The 20377-nt window shown below is 41.7% G+C and overlaps 2 protein-coding genes and 1 non-coding gene across 5 annotated transcripts; all 3 read left to right on the forward strand.

The window, feature by feature from the left end:
* Positions 1-223: 223 nt before the first annotated feature.
* aurkb (aurora kinase B) lies at positions 224-5193 on the forward strand. Its single transcript, NM_001160434.2, has 9 exons — positions 224-327; positions 746-784; positions 1848-1929; positions 2631-2676; positions 2760-2948; positions 3542-3680; positions 3772-3920; positions 4021-4195; positions 4555-5193. Exons 1-9 carry the CDS (start codon positions 322-324, stop codon positions 4726-4728), a joined length of 999 nt encoding a protein of 332 aa, NP_001153906.2. The 5' UTR covers positions 224-321; the 3' UTR covers positions 4729-5193.
* Positions 5194-5417: 224 nt separating this feature from the next.
* trnal-aag lies at positions 5418-5499 on the forward strand. Its single transcript has one exon. It is a non-coding gene; the product is annotated as a tRNA-Leu (tRNA).
* A 559-nt stretch (positions 5500-6058) lies between these two features.
* Positions 6059-18522, forward strand: bod1l1 (biorientation of chromosomes in cell division 1 like 1). 3 transcript variants are annotated; one of them, XM_011479861.3, is made up of 29 exons: positions 6059-6302; positions 6412-6536; positions 6624-6814; positions 7558-8040; positions 8195-8344; positions 8479-8645; positions 8730-8826; positions 9382-9508; positions 9609-9669; positions 9758-11534; positions 11600-11670; positions 11758-11860; positions 11953-12066; positions 12148-12191; positions 12272-12317; positions 12412-12473; positions 13080-13155; positions 13475-13530; positions 13598-13655; positions 13823-13869; positions 13942-14175; positions 14286-14403; positions 15840-15892; positions 15981-16044; positions 16163-16218; positions 16303-16390; positions 16544-16685; positions 16864-16941; positions 17772-18522. In XM_011479861.3, the coding sequence occupies exons 1-29, from the start codon at positions 6186-6188 to the stop codon at positions 17890-17892; spliced, it is 4926 nt and encodes a 1641-aa protein (XP_011478163.1). In that variant the 5' UTR covers positions 6059-6185; the 3' UTR covers positions 17893-18522. The 3 variants fall into 3 exon arrangements, with proteins under 3 accessions (XP_011478163.1, XP_023814742.1, XP_011478165.1); XM_023958974.1 differs by having other exon boundaries at positions 12151-12191; XM_011479863.3 differs by having other exon boundaries at positions 11758-11833.
* The last annotated feature ends 1855 nt before the right edge of the window (positions 18523-20377 follow it).

Raw genomic sequence — 20377 nt, forward strand, 5'->3', positions numbered from 1 at the left:
CATTGCAAATTTGTATCATGAGTAATAGACGAACATGATATATAATTATGATACTAATAATTAAAAAATGTTCCCACTGGTGCGCCTGTCCCAATGTGTCCATCCACACACTTCCGCTATAATCTGACCAATAGGAGCCCTTGATGCTCCCCCTGTTCTCGACCAATCGCTGTAAAAGGACCAATAGGAGTCCTCGACGCTCCGCCTATCGACCAATGATTTTGTCCCAACCAGGATTTTGAAACGTTGGCGGCCTAGGAAGTTAACAACGAGAGGAATAGTCTCCACCTTTCGTTGTCAATAGGAATATATTTCTTCGAAATGCAGGTAATGTATTGATGTTTTTTATTAAAGTGATATTTACACCTGTCACAGCAGAGTTAGCTGGTGAACGTCTGTTTACGCCGCACTGTTCTTCAAATGAAAAAGTCGACGAAGACCTTAGCTAACGTTAAGCTAGCGTTAGCTTTAGATGTAAGAAGAAAAAATAAGGCTGGGGTTAGTGGCAGAACATAGCCAAATAAAACATTTCCTTTAGAACTGTAAAATGTGCTTTTTGCTTATGTAAAGCATATTACGTCAAGTTTGCTAAAATGTGAAACTTATTTTCTGATCAATAGACCTCGTAACGTTTTCCAGTTACTATTGTCAGGTGCACTGACACTCACTGAGCAGCAGTGGGTATTATTATTGAATATCTGTGCTGTAATGCTAATGTATTTACCCTCAAATCACTTATTTGCAGAACAAGGAGAATCATGAACCCAAGGGCCCTCATAGACCGGTAAGTGATTAATAAAATAATAATAAAAAAGTAATCTATTGATGTTACTGCAGTGCATCTCGCTGGTTATTTTCTGAAGTTGTCACACTGAATTACTGGATAACTTTGTAAAAAAGAAAAAGTGCTCCTTGTAGTTACATCACCATAGTTGTACCTGAGTGGATTCCATTTAACCAGTACTTCTACTCTGCTACTATTGGCTGTATTTATTTAGTTGTTTCTTAATGCTGTTTATTTTAATATAGGGTTGCAGGCTAATAGAGAGATGATTGGCTTTGTCTAAACAAACACAAGGAACACATCAGATACTGTAACATACTGTTGACCAAAGCAGGAGTGATGTATGAAAAAAAAACACTCATTTTTTAAATGTGAGTGAAGGTTCTCATTTCTTACTGTGACGTCCGGGAGTTGTCATTTTGTTTCTTCAAGATGCCAGGACCCAACCTTAAAACTCATTTTAAACATTTAAAAATTCAATTACCTAAAATAAGGAAGGAGCTGGTTAAGCAGAAAACAAGCTTTTTCAAACAGCAGTTTTTCATTTGCTGCTGAATCAGATAAAATAAATTCTTAGAAGTGCAGCTTTAATAATAAATTATTTTATATATGTCCTTCATTATGAGAAAATTGCTACAAGAACATGTTAAAAGCATTAAAAACATGATTTTCATTGCAGCGGGTACTTCCAACATCTCGTTGCAAGATCAGGCACATGAACCGATCTATCCTCTTATCAGCTATTAGATAAAACGGCTTATAGACGGTGGTCACTTTATTCTGTTATTGAAGTACTATAGTACCGGTACTGTTTATTATCTGTTAATACCTGTAGTTGTTTTTTAATTATCTTGTTTTCTGAGCCACAGTAACAAGTCAATTTCCTGTCATGGGATCAATATCTCCAAAGCTGCTCTTACTTTCATACAATGTTTGTATACTCTACCCACCTATTTTATTTTTTAATCATGCGTAATTGGATTGACTATACAACAAAGTAGCCTAAAATGGATTATAACATTTTGAAGAAGTTGAATTTTGTGTTTGTTGTTGTCTTTTTCAGTTTGCAACCCCGAGCATGGTGACTGGACCTCAGCGTGTTTTGGCAAAGCCCCGAGCTGAACTGAATAAAAGCACAGTCACAGGTGATTTATCTGTTCATACAAGCATGATTTTTGTAGAAAAGTATCGTGAATGTTGAGTTTTTGTTTGGAAAGGCACAGGGTTTATGGCATAGAGATGCAGTGGTTTACAATTTCATTGAGCATTGTAACCCAGGCAAAAGAAGCAGACTCTTAAATACAAATAAAATCGGTAAATTTTTGTGGTTTGGGCAGGCAGAAAAATCGGAAAACATTTGTAACACAGTGGATAGTGATGTGGCTGAACTCTCGCGAAAGTACCATGAATAAACTGGACAGTTTGAGGCCAGAAATGCTTTACACTTTTTTTTTTTAAGTCTGGAATATACCATCCTCATTTTACTTTATGTTAACATAAACGAGCCTCTCGTTGTACTTCAAATTAATTCTAACTAAATAAATAAATCCACTTTGAACATGTTTTCAAACTTGCCGAACTTGGCAGACAGACAAAAAAAAATCCTCCTAAACTGTGGATTGGTCAGAGACCTTACAAGTTGCCACTTTAATGGTGCTTTATTTTTAATTTTATTTCTAAATCTCTAATTTCTGAATTGAATGGCAACACTAGTTCAGTATTTCAAAAAAAAAAAAAAAAATTCAACTAAAAACCTCTTTTTACTAATCATTATCTCGTCTTTCTCATTGAAATGGGAAATAAGTGTGTTCTACTTGTATCAACTTAAAGTTTTGTCTTCATTAAGGTCCAGGCAGAGAATGTGTTGGCACCTCATCTGTTTCTCCGCCTAAGTAAGAATCTTTAAATGCTAATGGTACAAAATAAGCACTGGAGTCTTGGGTTTCTTTGGTAACAGAAAGATTGTCATTTTTAGGAAGATTTCCATTGACGACTTCGACATTGGCCGGCCTCTTGGAAAGGGCAAGTTTGGCAATGTCTACCTTGCGAGGGTAAAGAAGCTGCAAGCCATTGTGGCGCTGAAGGTGCTGTTCAAGTCTCAGATGGAGAAAGAAGGTGTGGAGCATCAGCTGAGGAGGGAAATCGAGATCCAAGCCCATCTCAAGTATGTTTCCTCTTTTCTTGATTGCGTCAGTCAACATGATTTTAACTTGAAAAGAATTTTTGTTTTGATCTTGCACTACTTTACAATTTCTTTGTCCCACTTGTTTGGTTGAAAGGTTTTGATGATACATCTGTTAAAAATCTGTTTATTCCAAAGTAGGATTACAGATGTTTTTAAGGCAGTAAAACTCTTCATTACACACTTTCTACACCTTTCTCAGACAGACAGGAACATTTTTACACTTTTCTCTCTTGTTTAAGCTCCCAAAGTTCAAACCTTCTTAGGAAAATAAGTCCAGAATTATAGCATGAAGACAAAGATCTGCTTATTCCGTTTTGGAGTGCTGCACGTATCTGTTCAGGAGACGCAGCATGGAGGAGATTGAGTAACGTGGTCTCTGGCCAATCAGGATGCAGAACACAGCAAAATTTCACACAAATTTCAGGAAACAGCAAGACAGCAAAAGTGAAAGAGCACTGTATTTCAATGAAATCTTTCAAGTCGTGTGTTAAATATTGATCTTTTCCAAATGTTAATTTTCTCTGAATGATTTCCCATTTTTTTCATTTGAGGTGTACATTATGTTTTCACAGGCACCCTAACATTCTGCGCTTCTACAATTACTTCCATGACCGCAAGAGGGTGTTCTTGGTGCTGGAGTATGCCCCTCGTGGTGAAATGTACAAAGAACTACAGAAATATCAACGGTTTGATGACCAGCGCACGGCCACTGTAGGTGTTTGATGTTGGAGACTAAATTAAGGCGTAAAATCTAGTTGTTTTCAGGCGCTGTTGTCTAATTGCAATGAATTGAAATTTCCAGTACATGGAGGAAATATCTGATGCATTGTTGTACTGCCATGAGAAGAAAGTGATTCATCGTGACATCAAGCCAGAGAATCTACTCCTTGGCTATCGTGGAGAGCTCAAAATAGCAGATTTTGGTTGGTCTGTCCACGCTCCCTCTTTAAGGTGAGCAACCTCACCGTATCATTTTTATAAGCATCCACTTTTTGTCGTATTTGTTTGATATTATGGTTTTCATGTTTATATATCTTGGTATCATTTCCAGACGGCGAACTATGTGCGGGACACTGGACTACCTTCCTCCAGAGATGATCGAGGGACACACCCACAGTGAGAAGGTGGATCTCTGGTGCATCGGAGTCCTCTGCTTTGAATGCTTGGTCGGAAATCCACCGTTTGAAACTGCCAGTCATACGGACACATACAAAAGGATTATGAAGGTTAGTGATGGTCTCTGGATTATAACGGTTAGATTTGCACACAAAGACTGAAGCTAAAGCTCTGGTGGTAAAAGATTTAAGGACTTTTGACCTTCCTCTGTCATAGCAATAATTTTATTTGATCCATATGGTTTGAAGCCATTTAAATGTACTAATATTTAAAAAGTAAAACTTTTTTTTTTATTGCATGTTTTTTCACATGCTAAAATATATGCTGTTCAGATCCCTTAAGCAGTTTGGGACTTTTGAATGAATCCAGAAAAAGGGAGAAAATACATTTATGTATTTTAATTTTAATCCTTGGCGTGATGTGGAAACTTGTCATGTACAGATACCAAACACCATTATGCTGCTTGCAGGTGGATTTAAACTTCCCAAAGGTCGTCTCTGATGGTGCCCGGGACCTGATCTCCAAACTTCTTCGTCACAATCCCAACGATCGTCTGCCCCTTCAGAAGGTTATGGACCACCCGTGGGTGCGCACAAACTCTCACAGGCTCCTCCCACCTACCTGCCCCTCCAAGAAATGTTGAGACTGCCTAGCAACTGACTGACTCCTGTCTTTGTATATTTTATCTGTCCCCCACTAGACTGCGGGTCAGCATAGGTTTCACTGCCACGGCTTCACACTGCCATTATATTGGCATATTTTATGGCTGCTCTTTCATATTGTCAGTTTTTTTGTTTTGTTTTTTAGGTTAAATAAATAAATGAAACATAATGTGTCTTCAAATTGATGGAAAACTAGGGTTTCTACAACACTGTTTATTCCAATTCTTGTGTCCATTTACACACTTTTAAAGTTAATTATTGTCACTTTGTGACTTTTTCTTATGTTGGAAACATTTTTTAAATGTTAATGTTGAATTTCTCAGTTTTCATTGGTGCTCTCACCAAAATACTGCTGTGCTGAAAATTTGTGTATAATCTTATTCTGGAGTTTTTGGTTGGAAAGCATTCTTTTTATCTGTAATCTTCAATAAAAACATTATCCTTTGTTTTGTTTCTACATGAGTTTTCATGGTGTAGGACTGTTAAAGCAAAATAATCAGGTTGTGAATTATAGAGCTGAGTCTATGGAGTGATATTTGTACCACCACGTTGCACACAAAACTTCCAAGTCCATATGAGTCTCTATACAGGCAAATCAAAACTACGAATAAATGCCAACCGGTCTGGCAGCGGATTTATACACAGTATGCCTCACAGAAGACAGACAGTTGGTAGCGTGGCCGAGCGGTCTAAGGCGCTGGATTAAGGCTCCAGTCTCTTCGGGGGCGTGGGTTCGAATCCCACCGCTGCCAGTAATCTTTTGCTGATGTAACATTTGTGTCCTAAAACTAATGCTGCTCAACAGTGATTGACGGAGTTAATTTTAATAAATTACCTCTCGAAAACAAATGACAGTACCGTCGTTTGTTTACATCACAAAAGTGTTAGCCTAATAATAAAAAAAAATGATAAAGACATCATTGATTAACTTTGATTGATACTATTCTCTTAAATGACATCATTACTATACTTTTCTGTTCTCAATAGTTGCCCTCAGTAAAATTTACCTTTGACAAGAATCTCAGCAAAAGCACTAACGGATCCAACGGATTTTTGATTTGGGTTCATTCATCACAAGATGGCGCTCCCATTCCAGTTTTCCTTTAGAATCATAGCCAACCTAAAGCAAAACAAAACAAAGGCTTTCCCGACCTCTTCTTAAAATTATTTATTTATTATAAAATAAAACTGTGTTTTCCTCGTTTTCATGAAGCAACAAAATGGAAAATGATTCTCCCTTTATTTTGAAACTCACAACGTAACTGTTTTACACACGAAGCTTTTCTTTTGACAGTACGCCATATTCTTCCGGGTTCAAATTACGTCACATCCCACAACATAAACGCTAGGTTGCTAGAATGTGATGCAGTCTGGTGTCATGTCAAAACGTCCATTTTCATATCTTCATACCTAAAACTATCATTTTTATACTCTGAAAATGTCAGGCTTACCACCCGGAGACCCGCAGCTGGTCTCAATGATCGTGAACCATTTGAAAACCCAGGGTCTGTTCGACCAGTTTAGGAGGGAATGTCTGGCAGACGTTGATACAAAGGTAACTCACTGACGGCTTTCTTACTAACGTAATATACGTGAAGTTTATTTTAGTGTCTTTGTTTGGTGCCTTTAAAGCTGTAACTTTTTTGTCTTTTCTTTTTTTGCAGCCAGCATATCTGAACCTGAAACAGCGAGTTGACAACTTTGTCTCGAACCACCTCTCCAACCACACATGGAGCCCCCATTTGAACAAAAACCAGCTGAGGAACAACATCAGGCAGCTTGTCCTGCAGTGAGTGAAGGACTGCACGTTTTCATCATAACCCAGCGGATTTTAAAAAGCCACGCATGCTCACAACACTCTGGGATTTATTTGCAGATCTGGCATGCTGGAGCAGGGGGTCGACAGGATTGTGGCCCAGGTAGTGGACCCCAAAATCAACCACATCTTTAGACCCCAGGTGGAGAGGGTGGTCCGCGAGTTTCTGTCTCCGGGCAGCTTCTCCGACGAGCCAACGACCCCTTTGCCCCCAGCAGATCTTAAGGTGGACACTGGCATGCTTGAGCAGGGTATGAATCCATCTCATACGTTCCTCAGCAGAATCATCAGAACTATTTAAGCTCCACTCCCATCACATTTTCATCTGTTGGTAAAGCGTCCCCAGTGGTCTTTTTTAATTAATATTATGTTGTTTTTAGCCAAAATCCCCAAATCTGTGTTGTAGAACACAGGAGTTCATTAGAAGTTGAGTTGTTGGCGAGAAGTGAGCCCATCCCCACTTCCCGTCACCTATCTGTTTACACTCTCTCGCTACCTTACTGTCCCTCAAAACCCCAACCTAACATGCAGGTGCAGGGAAAATGGTGAGCAGTACCAGAGCTATCGAGCCGTACAGTGTTGATCCAGAATCCAGCTCGGTGGAGGAAAACAAAGACGTTCATGGTTGTATACAAGTTGGATGCATCAGAATGGAGCAGAGCAGGGAGCTTGTGGCTTTGTTCTGTGTCATAAATAAGTTCTTTTTCAAACAGCATATTTTCCATCCGCTCCTGATTCATAACAATTTGAATAAATAAATACTTTCCTTATACATGTCCTCCATCATCAGAAAAATGCTACATAAACATGTTAAAAACACAAAAGTCCCATTATAATTGGAATGGATCTTTAAACAAACGCAACCGTCTGTCTTAACTCTATGGGTAAATTCATCTGTCAGGTTTTAACTCTAGAAAATGAAAAGAATCGCAGATGCTCTAAAGGAAAAAGTGAAAGTCAAGGTTAATTAAGCCTCTTTTTTTTTTGTTTACAGCCTCATCTTCAACTCCAGCCACCTCCACCACTAGTGATGCTATGTCGATTCTGGACACCATAAGTTCCCTCAACCAGGAGGCCAGCGTCAGGTCCAGCTCGGCTACGGAAAAAAGTCGGAAAAGCCTGGCTTCTGATGACGGCGCTCTGCTGGTCGAAGAGGACGGCCAAGACGCCTGTGTGGAAGATGGAGACGATGACCAAGACAGAAAACTGCTGGAGGAGCCACAGGAAATGATGGAAGTCCAGACATCAGACGTGAACGTAGAGGAGACGGGGGAGTTCATGGAGCCTGGAAGAGAAGCGTTAACAGAGGAAGTGAAAGTAGAAGAGGAGGGGGGTGGAGTCCTGGAGCAGACAGAGGAGGAGAAAGACAAACCTACCAGTAAAACTATCAACAAACCTTCAGAAGAGAAACCGGATGAGGAGGTGTTAAAATCTAAAAATCAAGCCAAGCAAAAAGCCAAAGAAAGAATAAAAGAAGGTAAGCTGCTGGGATTTGGTTCCTACCTTTGACAATCTCCGGTTTATGGTTGGTTGTTGCTGGCAGAAATGTATAAAATGTATAAAAGCCTCAATGTTGTTTGAGGTTTTTGCTAAAAGCGGTGAACCCAAATAAGTTGAATGTGTTTTTCTAGAATATTCTCTGGAGGACTCTGACCTGGAAGGACTGAGCGACATCACTGTGAGCTCTGTCCACACCAGTGACCTGTCATCCTTTGAGGAGGAAAGTGATGAGGAGGAGCAGCCGTCCGAGTCTTCTGAGGAGGGGGAACTTTCTTCCGATGGTCTGTGACAGCCTCCATCATATCTTGATCCTTTTCGCCATATTATGATAGTCATCACCGCGTAAAGTCTTTAAGAAATGAATGCTAGAAGTTCCCTTTTAGGTTTGGTTCTGATCCTTTTTCTGCATGTCTAGATGATGGCGAGAAAACGGAGAAGAAACACGCGAGTGAAGAGCAAGGAGAGGAGGACAAAGAGCGCAAACCTTGCCGTAAGGCCTACGTCCACAAGCCCTTCCTGTACTCCCGTTACTACAGCGACTCGGACGATGAGGTCACCGTGGAGGAGCGGCGCAGATCAGTGGTGGGTTTTTGTGCAGCTCCAGTGCTGATGTGACCCTAAACAAAACATCGGACATGTTCTTCTGAGCACAAACTGTGTTTACAGGCGAAAGACAAGGAAGAGAGGCTGTTGAAGAGGCAGCAGAACAGAGAGCGGCTGGAGGAGAAGCTGAAACAGAAGGCAGCACAGGCTGAACAACAAGGTTTCTCTCTGCAAAAACCAAATCTTTCTTCCTATGTTTGTCCAACTATTGTCAGAACTTATTACACTTGATATAAAGACACAATGACAGGTTCATAGAGACTGAAAGATTTCTTTCCATTTTACTTTGTCTTAACCCCATGACGCCTGAATTTATTTATAGCTATGAAAAAAAATTCACCTATGTGTTTACTTTTAAGCAGATGCTAAATTAAGGTAATTTCGGAGCCAAAGTGGTTTGATGCATTTTGCGCCAATAGAGTTTAAACATAAGAATATGTTTTTCAAATGTCCCAGTGGCAGTTTTATTTATTCCCTGAATTAATTATATTTAGGACGTTTTATCTCAACTTCTAATTTCTTTTTGGCCGATGTTATTTTACGTGCGACCAGCACAAAAGCTGACGGAAACTCGTGTTTGCCCAACGTACCGGTTATACGTGAGGAAACTTTCTGTAACGTGATACAAATCCTCACGGAGGGTTTTATTTAGTTCAAATGCTCTTTTGAGTGTAAACTAACTGCCTCTCTCATCATGGATGTTGTGTTTATCCAGATCGCAAAAAACAAAAGAGCACAGACTCAGCTGGACTGGAGGGTCCCAAAGCCAAAGAGGCCCGTAAGGAAAGGAAGGTCCTCGAGAAGAAGATGGCTCTCAACCGGAAGAGGAAGCTAGACTCCAGGTGTGCTGACTTCACAATTTTCCATGGGAGCTTCTGGTCTCCCTGATGCCCTCAGATGTTTCTGCAGTGTGTTCTCTAAGCGTGGATGTCACCTTTTCAGGAAAGAGGGAGATGCTTCCAGCAAGAAGAAGGGAGATGCAGGAGACGCATCTAAGAGAGCGGTATGAGATCATCATTTCTGATGTTTGTTCTGTTTTTCAGCGTTTGTCCAATATTTGAAAAAAAAGTCTATCTTTTTTTTCAAATAAGGAAATTAAGCCGTCGATATCGAAGACCCCACAACCTAAATTTGCAAGGAACCTGTCAGAATCAGCGGCGTGTGACGAGAGGCACCGACGAATGAGCGCCACCATTTCTGAAGAGTCCGATGACGCAAAGAAGCCGACGGAGAAAGCCGTCACACACGCTTTTATCCTGGAATTGGAACAAGGATCCCAAGAGGCCCTAAAGCAGCGCTCATTTGGGAAATTCGACCGTCCGTCTCGCAAAGAGCTTCATTTGAAGGAGCGCAAAGACAAGGAGCGCAGCCTGTCGGATGACCGCGTCAAGCTCAAGCAGAAGCAGGAGAGGAAATCTGAACAGCAGGTGGAGGAATCTCAGCACAGGGAAGGCGCCGCTGCTAAAGGGTCGTCTGAAGAGAGAGCCGAAAAGAAACTCAAGACCAAAAGTGAGAAAAAACTGCCAGCAGCAAATCCAAAAGATGGGAAGGTGGCTGAAGGTGGGGTTGAGGACGGAGGCCTTAAAGATGCCAAGAAGTCCAAAGGATTTGTGGAGACTGTGAAAGTAGAGAAAGAGAAAGAAAAAAGAGAAAAAGATAAGAACAAAGAAAAGGAAAAGGCCAAAGGAGAGAAATCTTTGGTTAAAAGTGAGTTTAAGCAGCTACTTTGTCCAGATTCTGCAGGCTCCTCTGAGGATCGCTCGGACTTGGAGACGGGTCCAGACAGCACCAAAAAGAAAGACAAACACTCCAAGGAACTGTTGAAAAAGTCTAAGAGCCACACTGAACCCGGAGAAAGACCAAAACTGAAAACGGAGAGCGAGAAGGAAAAGGCTAAAATGGATCAAGACAGCCAGAGGCCACAAAAGCCGAGCTCCGAAGCTGATCCCAAAAAGGTCAAGTCTGCAGAAAAAGGAAAGATCCCAGAAAAATCCAAGACTAAATCTAAAGAGGAGACAAAGATTCCAGTCACACCTATAACAGACAAGAAAACTCCAAGTCTAGACGTCCGAAACGCTGGAGTTCCATCTGTGAGCAAACTGGAAGCAAAAAAAGACAAGAAAAAAGACGGAAATGCAAAAGATCCGCTGAAAGTATCAGTCGAGGCTCCAAACGAGAAGTCGGCCCTTAAGACTGGAAAGAAAAAGGCTCTGAAGAAGGAAAATATTCCAGAAAAGAAAGATGAAGACAAAGTACAGCTCCCAGAGGGTAAATCAGAGAGGTTGGACAAATCCTCCAAGACTTTACTTTTCACTCTGGCTTCTGCAGCGGAAGACCCTCCAAAGATCCAGCTTCTTCATCAAGACATGAGCGCAGAGTCTGCCACCTCTGCGGGTGTCGCACAGCTTTCTGATGGCGGCTTAGAAGACGACACCCCTGAGCCGTCTGAAGACAACGCAGAGCCGCGGCTCGAGAGGCCACGGCTGCCGGCTGAGGCCGACGCCCTCCTGACGCTTATGGATGTCTGCGCCTCCGCAGAGGCCAGACTCCCATCCCACAACCCGGAGGAGGAAGAGGCACCTGAGGCGGAGCTGCAGGATGCCGACATGAAGATGAAGGAGGCCGCGCTGACACTGCTGTCCATGGATCCTGACAGCACGCTGTCCTCCAGCCTCGTCTGCCAGGGCGCCAAGAAGGAAGAGGAAGAAGAACCGGCGAGCCCGACAGTCCTGCAGTCACCGGAAACTTCTGTCGCTGAAGAGGAGCGGCTTCCCACGTCACAGGGGCAAGCAGCTCCGGATACCGACCTGACCGTCCCCGAAACGTCCACTGCACCTCTGCAAACCGAGGAAAGCACAAACACTGCAGGTGTGTGGGAATGCGTGAATGTTGATGTCACAGCGAACAACTACTAAGTTTGCATGTCTTTGTAGATGAGTGTGAAGACTCTGAGAGACAAGCGGACGCAGCCGGGCACGAAACGTCCGACATGGATGTTGCACAGGTAAGCTTAACTGTCGCCTGCTCGGGAAAACCGGTCACTTTCTGAAACAGAAAGTCCAAAAATGAGAAAATCCTCCCCTCATCGCAGGAGTATCCTTCTATTCCAACGTCTTCAAGAGACAAACAGGCAGACGATGCTGACATTCCTGCAGATTCACAGCCAGGTGAGAAGGAAGCAGGCGACGAGGAGAGTATGTTTATTTGAATTTTTACTTTCTATTCGATTTATAGTATTTGGATCAGCTTCACCCGTCATTGAATTCTCTGTTTTCTTCATTTTTAGTTTCAGATGTTGCTTCAGAGGAAGCAGAGGAGATCAGAGCCAGCCCTGGACAAAAGATGGAGGATGTTGTGCCAAAAGACGTCGGGAATGTTTGTGAGACTGGCAGTGAGTCCGGTGAGTTCAGAAATAAGTCTTTCTAGAATGGATGTTGTGGTTGTCATCAGCTCTGAGTTCATTCTCTGTCGTGTCCCAAAGATGATTTAGGGCCAGACGCTGCCGTCACAGAGGCAAAGCTCACGGTACGTGCTGATTCCTGCAGAGTCAGGTTTACTGGGTTTTAGGTCTGGACCAATAACAGTTCTTTGATTTGTGATAATAGAGAATGGAGGCAGAATGTGATCAGATCCAGACAGAGAGGGAAGCAGGTGATGGGAAGTTCTTTGTCCTTTCTAGAATTAGACAGTCAAAAAATAAATATTTGAACTAAATCGTGTTCAAACTTGTTTATTTCACTACTAGTGAATGCTCAGAGGGAAGAAGAGGAGGATGAACATGGAGCAGAGGAGAGTGACCAGCTGATAGTAAGTCAACTCACCTTAAAGACCCACTCTGGTGAAAATTGTTTAGTTTAGGGTTTTTAACTTGTATTTGCGGCATTTTTGTCAAGATGGAGAACATATATTAGGAAAAGTAAGCTAAAAATGGCCTTTCTGAGCATTTCCTTTCATTTAAATCAGGAGCAGATGATAAAATACCTTTTGAAAAAGCTTGTAGTTGGGATGTAGAAGCTACTACGGCAAGCCACAAGCTTCCTGCTCCATTCCGATGCATCCACTTGCAGAAGAATAGATCCATGTTTGTCTTTGTTTTCCTCGTCTGAGCTGGAATCTGGATCTAAACTGTACGACTGGATAGGCTGTGAGGGGCTGTAAGCTAGCGGGAATGTGTGCATACAGGTAGATGATAGGAAGTGGGGGTAGGCTTACCCAACACCAACAGCCCGCCCCTCCCACAACATTTTCTAATGACCTTTTACCGCTCAGCAGAAACTAGAAAACGATGATTGTGGTTAAAAACAGCGTAATCATAACTGAGAAAGCTTTTAAAATAGATCAAAAGATGATCGGAGTTTAAATGTTTAACATCAAATTTCATGTTTTGTATTTATATTTTTGTTTTCTTTTTAGGTGGAAGCCGATTCTTCTGAAGGGATGGACACTGTTGCGGCACCAGAACCGGAGTTCCCACAAGTCAAAGAAACCAGTGAGTCGGTTATTTTATTTGTTTTTATTCTTCTGTTATCTGTATCTGTCCTTATTTATTGATGCTGTGCTGAACAGTCGTGTTTTATTTAGTAAAACTCAGCTCATTAGAGCCTGAGAATGTCACGTCTATTTACCGAAGCTGAAAGAAGTGAGTCGTCAGCTGTTGTTCAGATAACCCTAAAAATGCACGGGAAAGTCAAGCTGTGTTGAGCTCCACCACCGGATGCTTGGATTCCAGATCTTCCTTCCTTCAGCAGATGCTTGATGCAGACTGAAGCTTTCCTACTGGCTGAGGTCCTTTCCGTGTTGTTTTTCAGATGAAGTCATCTCAGTCCTAAGGGAAAGAGAAAGCAGCTCTGAGCAGGCAGCAGAGGTAACTTTCAAGAATCCAGACTATTTGTCACTGCAGGATCTTTATCCTTAACACTTTTGTTTTTCAGGAAAAGCCAAGTGAACTAAAACCGTCTGGTCAAGAAGAGACACCAAGTGAAGAATCTGGTATATATTTTTTAACAGTCTTTTTAGTTCAAACATCTCTTTTTACAAAAAGCTTTCTTTTTTCTGTAGTAACATAATTTAAAAACATGAAACTATGTTGAATCCTCTTAAAGCTGAAGATATTTCCTTGGCCTTGTGTTTGAACTGATCTTATCCTGACATTTTAGTGGACAGACACGATGAAAAGGAGACAGAAGACCCGAAAGCTGCTGAAGTAAGACATTTCTGAAGGCGAGGAAGTTTAGCATCTTTACTTCAGACATTCAATAAATCTTTTTATCTTTAGGAAACTGAAGAAGAGATGGGGGCGGAGGGACAAACTCCTCCCAGTGAAGGCATCTCTGAAGCCGTACAGGAGGAGGAGAATGACCAATCAGAGGAATTGGAGGAGCCAGAGGACTCTCAGAGCTCCTCAGGTGCTCCTGTCACCTCATCGGCTGCAGAAAACCTGATGAAAGGTGGAAGTAGAACGGAGGACAACCTCAAAGAGACGTCATCTCTGCAAGCAGCAGAAGATGAGGTTTGTTAGGAGACTTTTTGCAGTGAACACGCCGCAGCACAAACTCTGGAAAAACATTTCTGTGTTTGACTCTGATGGGGGACTAATCTCTGCTGCATTTCTTTGTGTAGAAAGCTGAAGACCAAAGTGATCCAGAGAGGAGTGGAGCTGAGGTCGGGTCATCGTCTTCTGGTTCTGAGGACCATGAAGGAGCAGAAGAAGCAAAGTCCACAGAGAAAACCCAAACATGTGAGTTTTTGGTTCTGTTTTTAATCTTTTCTCAAGTCATGCACTTTGCTAGTGTGGGATTTCAGGTTCCACTGCTCCAACTCTGTCTTTAGAGCCTAATCCACTCACACTCCTTCCTTTGTTTATTGGGATAAAGATCCAAATGCTTATGTTTGAAATCAGATCCTTGGTCAAAACATTTTTTGAAAAAAACCCGAGTTGACTTGGATTTAGAAACTCTTTTCTCTCAATTAATCTACTTTAAATTTTGTCTGTGAATAGAACAGAATAAAACTATTTATAAATCTGTATTGATCCCACAAAAGAGCAAATTACCTTGTTACCATAGCTTTATTAAGAGCAGCACATAGATAATAAATTACACTGAAAATGCACCTAAAAACCTAATAACAATAATTATTAGTGTCAGAGCCCAATAGCTGACGGGAAGAAAGGTGCGTGAAAGTGCTTCTTCCTGCAGGGACGTGTTTCAGTCTGAAGGAGCTCCTCGCTGCACCCACGGTGTGATGCAGAGGATGATCATTCTCTGCATGTCAATCTTCTTCATCCTCATCCTCCTAGAACAGAACAATCCTCTTCCTGTTCCTGTCAGCAACCCCCTGCAGCTTCTCTGGCGGCATTTTGTTTCTGCCGAGTGATGACAGCTGATTGTTTAACGATACAGACTGCTTCAGACCCAGAAGTGGTGGAAAACAGTCCAAAAAAGAGCAGCAAGCATGCCAAAGTACTCTTTATGTGGAAAAAAACAAAGTCCATGTCCACAAAACCGGTAAATAATAGGAGAATAACACCAAGAATAGCCAAGTAAGCTAACACAAAGCTATGGTTATGGGCAGGATACTGTGATGGCTGGAAAAAAAAACAGGAAGTGGACGATTTCTTTAAAAAAATGAAGTCCAGGAGTTGGACCATCACACAAGGAGGCGCAGTGAAAGAACCCAATAAAGACTAACTCGCACTATCCATCAGTACTTTAGCACAAATAGAAAAACTATTTTTTAAAGGTTAAATTGTTCAACAACTATAACCAAAGGGTGGGAATGAATCATCATTGGTGTCACGTCTAATCTGAGTTTAACTCTTTCCTTTGAAAAGGTTTTCTGGGAAGTTATCTGGTGGAGAAATTCTCTCTGTTCATTTATTATTTCCCATAAAAAGCTTTCAAATAAAACTTTAGATCCCTCTGCCAAAATCCTCAAAGTTTTGTCCTCATTTTTAGATTGTAAATTGAACCCTTACCACACGGTATACATTTAACAGGCTGACAGCACCCCCAACAGGTGAGGGGAGAAACAGCAGCAGGTGCAACTCCGGTTCACGGGTTAGTTAGTGAAGGTTACGTTGTCAGCGCTGGCATCAGCCTGTTCACCGAAAAGCAAAACAATTTAGCAGGGAATTCAGAAAAATGTACCGTTTGTATGTTCAACAACCTTCAGGTCAGTCAACAAGGAAGAGAAGAATCTCCGAGGAAACCCAGGAATCTGCAGAGGTGAGGGCCTTTGTGGCTCCAGCGTTTCTTTTTCCGTCCACCGCTGGCGATGGGTGGATGTCGCAATCTGAACTGAACTCTTTTACAGAAATCTCAGGCTGAGCAGGAGGTGAAGGAGCTCAGTGTTCAAGGAGAAGGAGACAACAACAGTGGTGAGAAGGAGCTTCAGACACTAGATCCACCAAGTGTCCCTGCTGATAAACATATAGGATAGATAAATACAACAGAAGAGAAAAACTATATCAAAGGTTGTTACGCTTGTGTTCTCAGATCATCCTTCCTCTGTGAGCCGTTCAGATGATGTCAAACAGGAGAAGCCGGATGAGGTAGCGTCCTTACAGCATCTTGAGACGTTCTTCTGTGACCCCATACAGTTTTTCAGCTGATGAAAAGCCATCTCTTCCCTGCAGGGTCAGGAGAAGCACCGAGACGACCAGGAGACACCGGCAAAACGGCGCAGAGGACGGCCGCCCAAATCTGCACCTGTAGAAGATTCTGGTAATAAAAAAAAGACTTATCAAACCAAAAGAAGAAGGAAAAATATCATTTTTTTGTGTCTCATTTTGTAAAAGCTTTGGGGAATCAAAATAAGAGCTTATACAAATGTGAGAATTTTTACATCAGACTTTTTTTTTTAAATCTTCACTAAAGATCAAAAGGAAAAGAAAGCACCTGAGAAAGAAGGCGAACATGTTGATGAAGAAGAGGAGGAGGACAGTGAGAAAGAGGACGAGGAGAAAGGAAGTTCAACCAGGGCTACGACTCGTTTAGCGTCTCGCTTGGAGGCGGAGAGGTAATTCAAGCGGAAGTGGTGACCTCACTGACATTAGCTGTTAACAGCTCTGCTCTTGATTTACGGAGACTGAAACATTAAAGTGTGATCATCTGGTATTATGATATCCAACAGCTGACTGTTGCAGTGTCTATAGTTTCCCCCCTGAAGAACACCCTTTTCTTCTTCTGCTACTCAGAAACAAGCCGAGTAAACCGTCAACGCGGGCGAGTCGGCAGGGCGGCAAAGAGGAGGCGGCGCCGGCGGCCAGCACGCGGTGGGTTCGTTCTCCAGGGTCAGCAGAACGGAGGAAAAGGCAGCATGTCTGAAGCTGCAGGTTGCAGCTCCATGACACAAAAAAGCTTTGTTGCCCAAATCTCCAGAGCAGTTTTCCTAACGACTCTGGGGATTTGGGCTTCTGGTGACCGTATCAGATAAACCATAACTAAGTTGATTTTCAAACCATACATTCTTTAAAGAAGCTCTTTCTCTGTCCTCCTTTCTGAAAACGAAAACGAAAATTAGATTATTGAGGACAGATGAAGAGCAAATCTGTTTGTCGACAGCTTCATTCTGCATCCCAAAGTGTGGGGGGGGGCTTTGCAGGTTTGTGTTTCTTTATCATGGATTAATTTAGGGAGTACATATTTGTGAACAAATTATTTTAAAAAACAGGAAACGAAATGAGTTTAGGTTTGGTTTTGATAGACTCTTATTCATTTGAATGTATGACAAAAAAGAATAAAAGCACGTTTTGGCTGTACGTTCAGCAGAAAACAGGCTTTTTCATGGTCCGTGTGAAAACGCGTTCCAGCTGTCCGTCTTCATTCCCCCTTTTCACGGATTTGTTCCTTACATCTCCGCTCTTGTAAACCATTCTGCAAGAAATGTTTTTACTTAGTGTTAAATTCCAGAAACACGAAGGAAGTCCTGAAATGTAAAGCAGGTGTTTTTTTTTTTTTTTAAATCTCTGACATTTTTTCTTTCCTTTCCGTCTCCATGTGATCTGTGGACAAGCTGCTGTCTGTGTGCACGGCAAGATTTTTCACAAATAACCCAAGAATTAACAAATGGACTGACACTTGCTCCTTGTTTCCCCTCCTGCAGGGGGACGAGGGGCCCGGCAGCAGTGAGGGGGGGCCGTAAGCGGGAGGCCAGCCCTCCTGCTGTGCGAACGCGGGGAGGACAGAAATCAGAGGAGCCCGCTTCCAAGAGAGCCAAGCGCTGAGACCTCTGGGAGCTGTGGAACGTTTAACTGGTGCGATGTTGTTTTTACGCCCCACATTTAAAGATGTACAGTTAAGCTGTTTGTGCTCCGCTGACTGTTGATGTTCTGGATAGCATTAGACGCTCTTCCCTGACGCTTGAGTGCTAACCTGAGGATCTATGTAAGAACCCCCTCAGAAAACACGCCGCCGCTCTGCACCCATATGGTTTGCATCAGACTCCATCCATTCCGTGGTTTGCTGGCCGATGCCAAGCGAACCGGAGCCGCTCAGGCCTATCAAAGGCCTAATGTGCAGCCCGGCCGAGCTCCCAGATGAAGAGCGGGAGCTGGAATCCTGTCGGAAGGAGAAGCCAGACGTGCACAGCTGTCAGAGGTGTCCCTTCTGTCGATGCGTCATGTTCATTCTGTGAATGAAACTGCATGTCCACTGTAATAACAGCAGGATGATTCAGGGACGAGATCCGCCCCACAGAGCGCTCACGTTTTGGGACTTCACTCGGCATTCCGTTCCTCACTCCAGCTCTGAATTTTTCTCTATATGAACACTTTTGCTACATGCTTTTAGTTTCCAAATGGTCATTTCATGTTTTTCCATTAGAATTGTATTAAAATTTTCATTTTTCATCTTTGTATTCTTTACAGTTACTTATTTGTTTAACCTTAGTTTTTTTTTTTAAGTATGTCCAAACAGGAAGATAATTTAGATGATTTATTTAAAAGAAAATACGCCAAAGAAAATGTGATCACTCTTGGGAAATTCATAAATTGAATATTTGCAGCACATTATATATTTTTTTTCTTTCGTCTCATTTTCTGTAATAAGTAATTCAGCGCCTACAGAATGGAAAAGAGGGGGAGATTCTGCCATTAATGCGACACTAAAAAACTGAAATAATCAGCTTCCATTAGCATATTTAGGGAGTTTCATTGCTGCTCATGAATCTTTTGCATCCAGAAGGGAACGCCTGTCGCAGTTTTCCAGCCGTTTCTACAGGTTGTTAAGGTTGAACTCCTCAACGGTGCACCTCGCTCAGGTATTTCCTGGTGTTCAGGCGCTCCAAGCCTTCCAGCATCCGTCCAGCAGCCCTCATTAACAGACTGGATCGGCTCTCTGGCAGACAGAAGGCCTGCTTTTCACTCGCGGCTTCCATTAGATCGCCTCCACCTTGGTATTTTTGAAACGATTGTAGTCCAAAATCATTTCAGAAGCAAGTTTGCTGCCACTAAATAATTCTGAATATTTAAGGCCCATTAGGCAGATTTATGGGCAGCTGGCTTTATGGGACGGGCTCCTGCCAGGACCTCACATCAAGAGAAGGCAGCAGCACAGGATCCAGACACTGCAGAAACTGTAACCTGCCGTGACAGGCTGAGAGAAGCTGACTTCAGCACAGCGTTGTTCCTCTGCTGCAGCACAAGTACAGTTTTTTTCAGCATCATTCTGAAGTGTTGCTCATTAAAACGCAAAGAAACCAGACAGAATGTGAAACAACAGCATCAAGAAGATCTCTACTGACATCAGAGCAGCATTTTCTGACTGCTAATTCTTTGATAAATTATACTTTATGTATTATGAGTCTGAAAATAACAGAACTTTTACTTCTTTTTTTTTTTTAGCAACTTATAAAAAGCTTTCTACACTTCATATAAACGCGTTTCTGTTCTAAAAGAAACACAATAACAGTGGATAATAGGATTGGTTTTCAAAAAAAACTGACACCAAAAATCCAAATCTATTTTTTAAATATGAATTTCACATGGTAGACGCGGGTAAATCTTTGGGTTTGAACTTCTGATCTCACACACAAGCGCCCAAGAATCACCTCAATAAAACTTTGTTCCTAAGGATTTTTGTTTTCTAATTTATACTTTTGAAAAAGAAAAAGATGGAAAATATGCCAATAAGTATCCATAACCTTATTATTATTTAAAATCACAACCAAAGCAAAAAAATGTTTTTAAGATAAGTGAATCACTCAATCTTCCCCCAAACCAACTGAGATGCCAATAAAGATTTTGAATAATAAGAACAACCTTTGGGAGATGAAAAATCTACATATATGCTCCTACTTCAACAGGACTGAGATTACAGCAACACTGAAATTATAATCCCTAATATTCAGCCGTAATCGTGTGCTTCAGTCTTTCTTCTTTATATATTAAGTAACATTCATTTCTGTTTGTGTTTGACTTCCAGTGTCATTTCTATACTTCGGTGCAAAAAAAAGGATGCACTTTGAAATTAATAACCTCTGGCAAACATTTGCTTTAATACTTTGTTTAAAAATAAGTTGTTTACAAGTTAGAACAAAAGTAATATTAGAATTTCTATAAATTCATTTTAAAAATCAGCTAAAAGGAAATGAATGAGGCCCAAACTTCATCCTTTGAATAATTTCATGGGCTCTATTTTTGTAAAATAAGAAAAGAGCTTTTAATATTCAAACCTCTGAAAAGACTTGTGGAGCAATTTATTCTGATATTG

The sequence above is a fragment of the Oryzias latipes genome, chromosome 10 (assembly GCF_002234675.1).
Source record: "Oryzias latipes chromosome 10, ASM223467v1".
NCBI lineage: Eukaryota > Metazoa > Chordata > Actinopteri > Beloniformes > Adrianichthyidae > Oryzias > Oryzias latipes.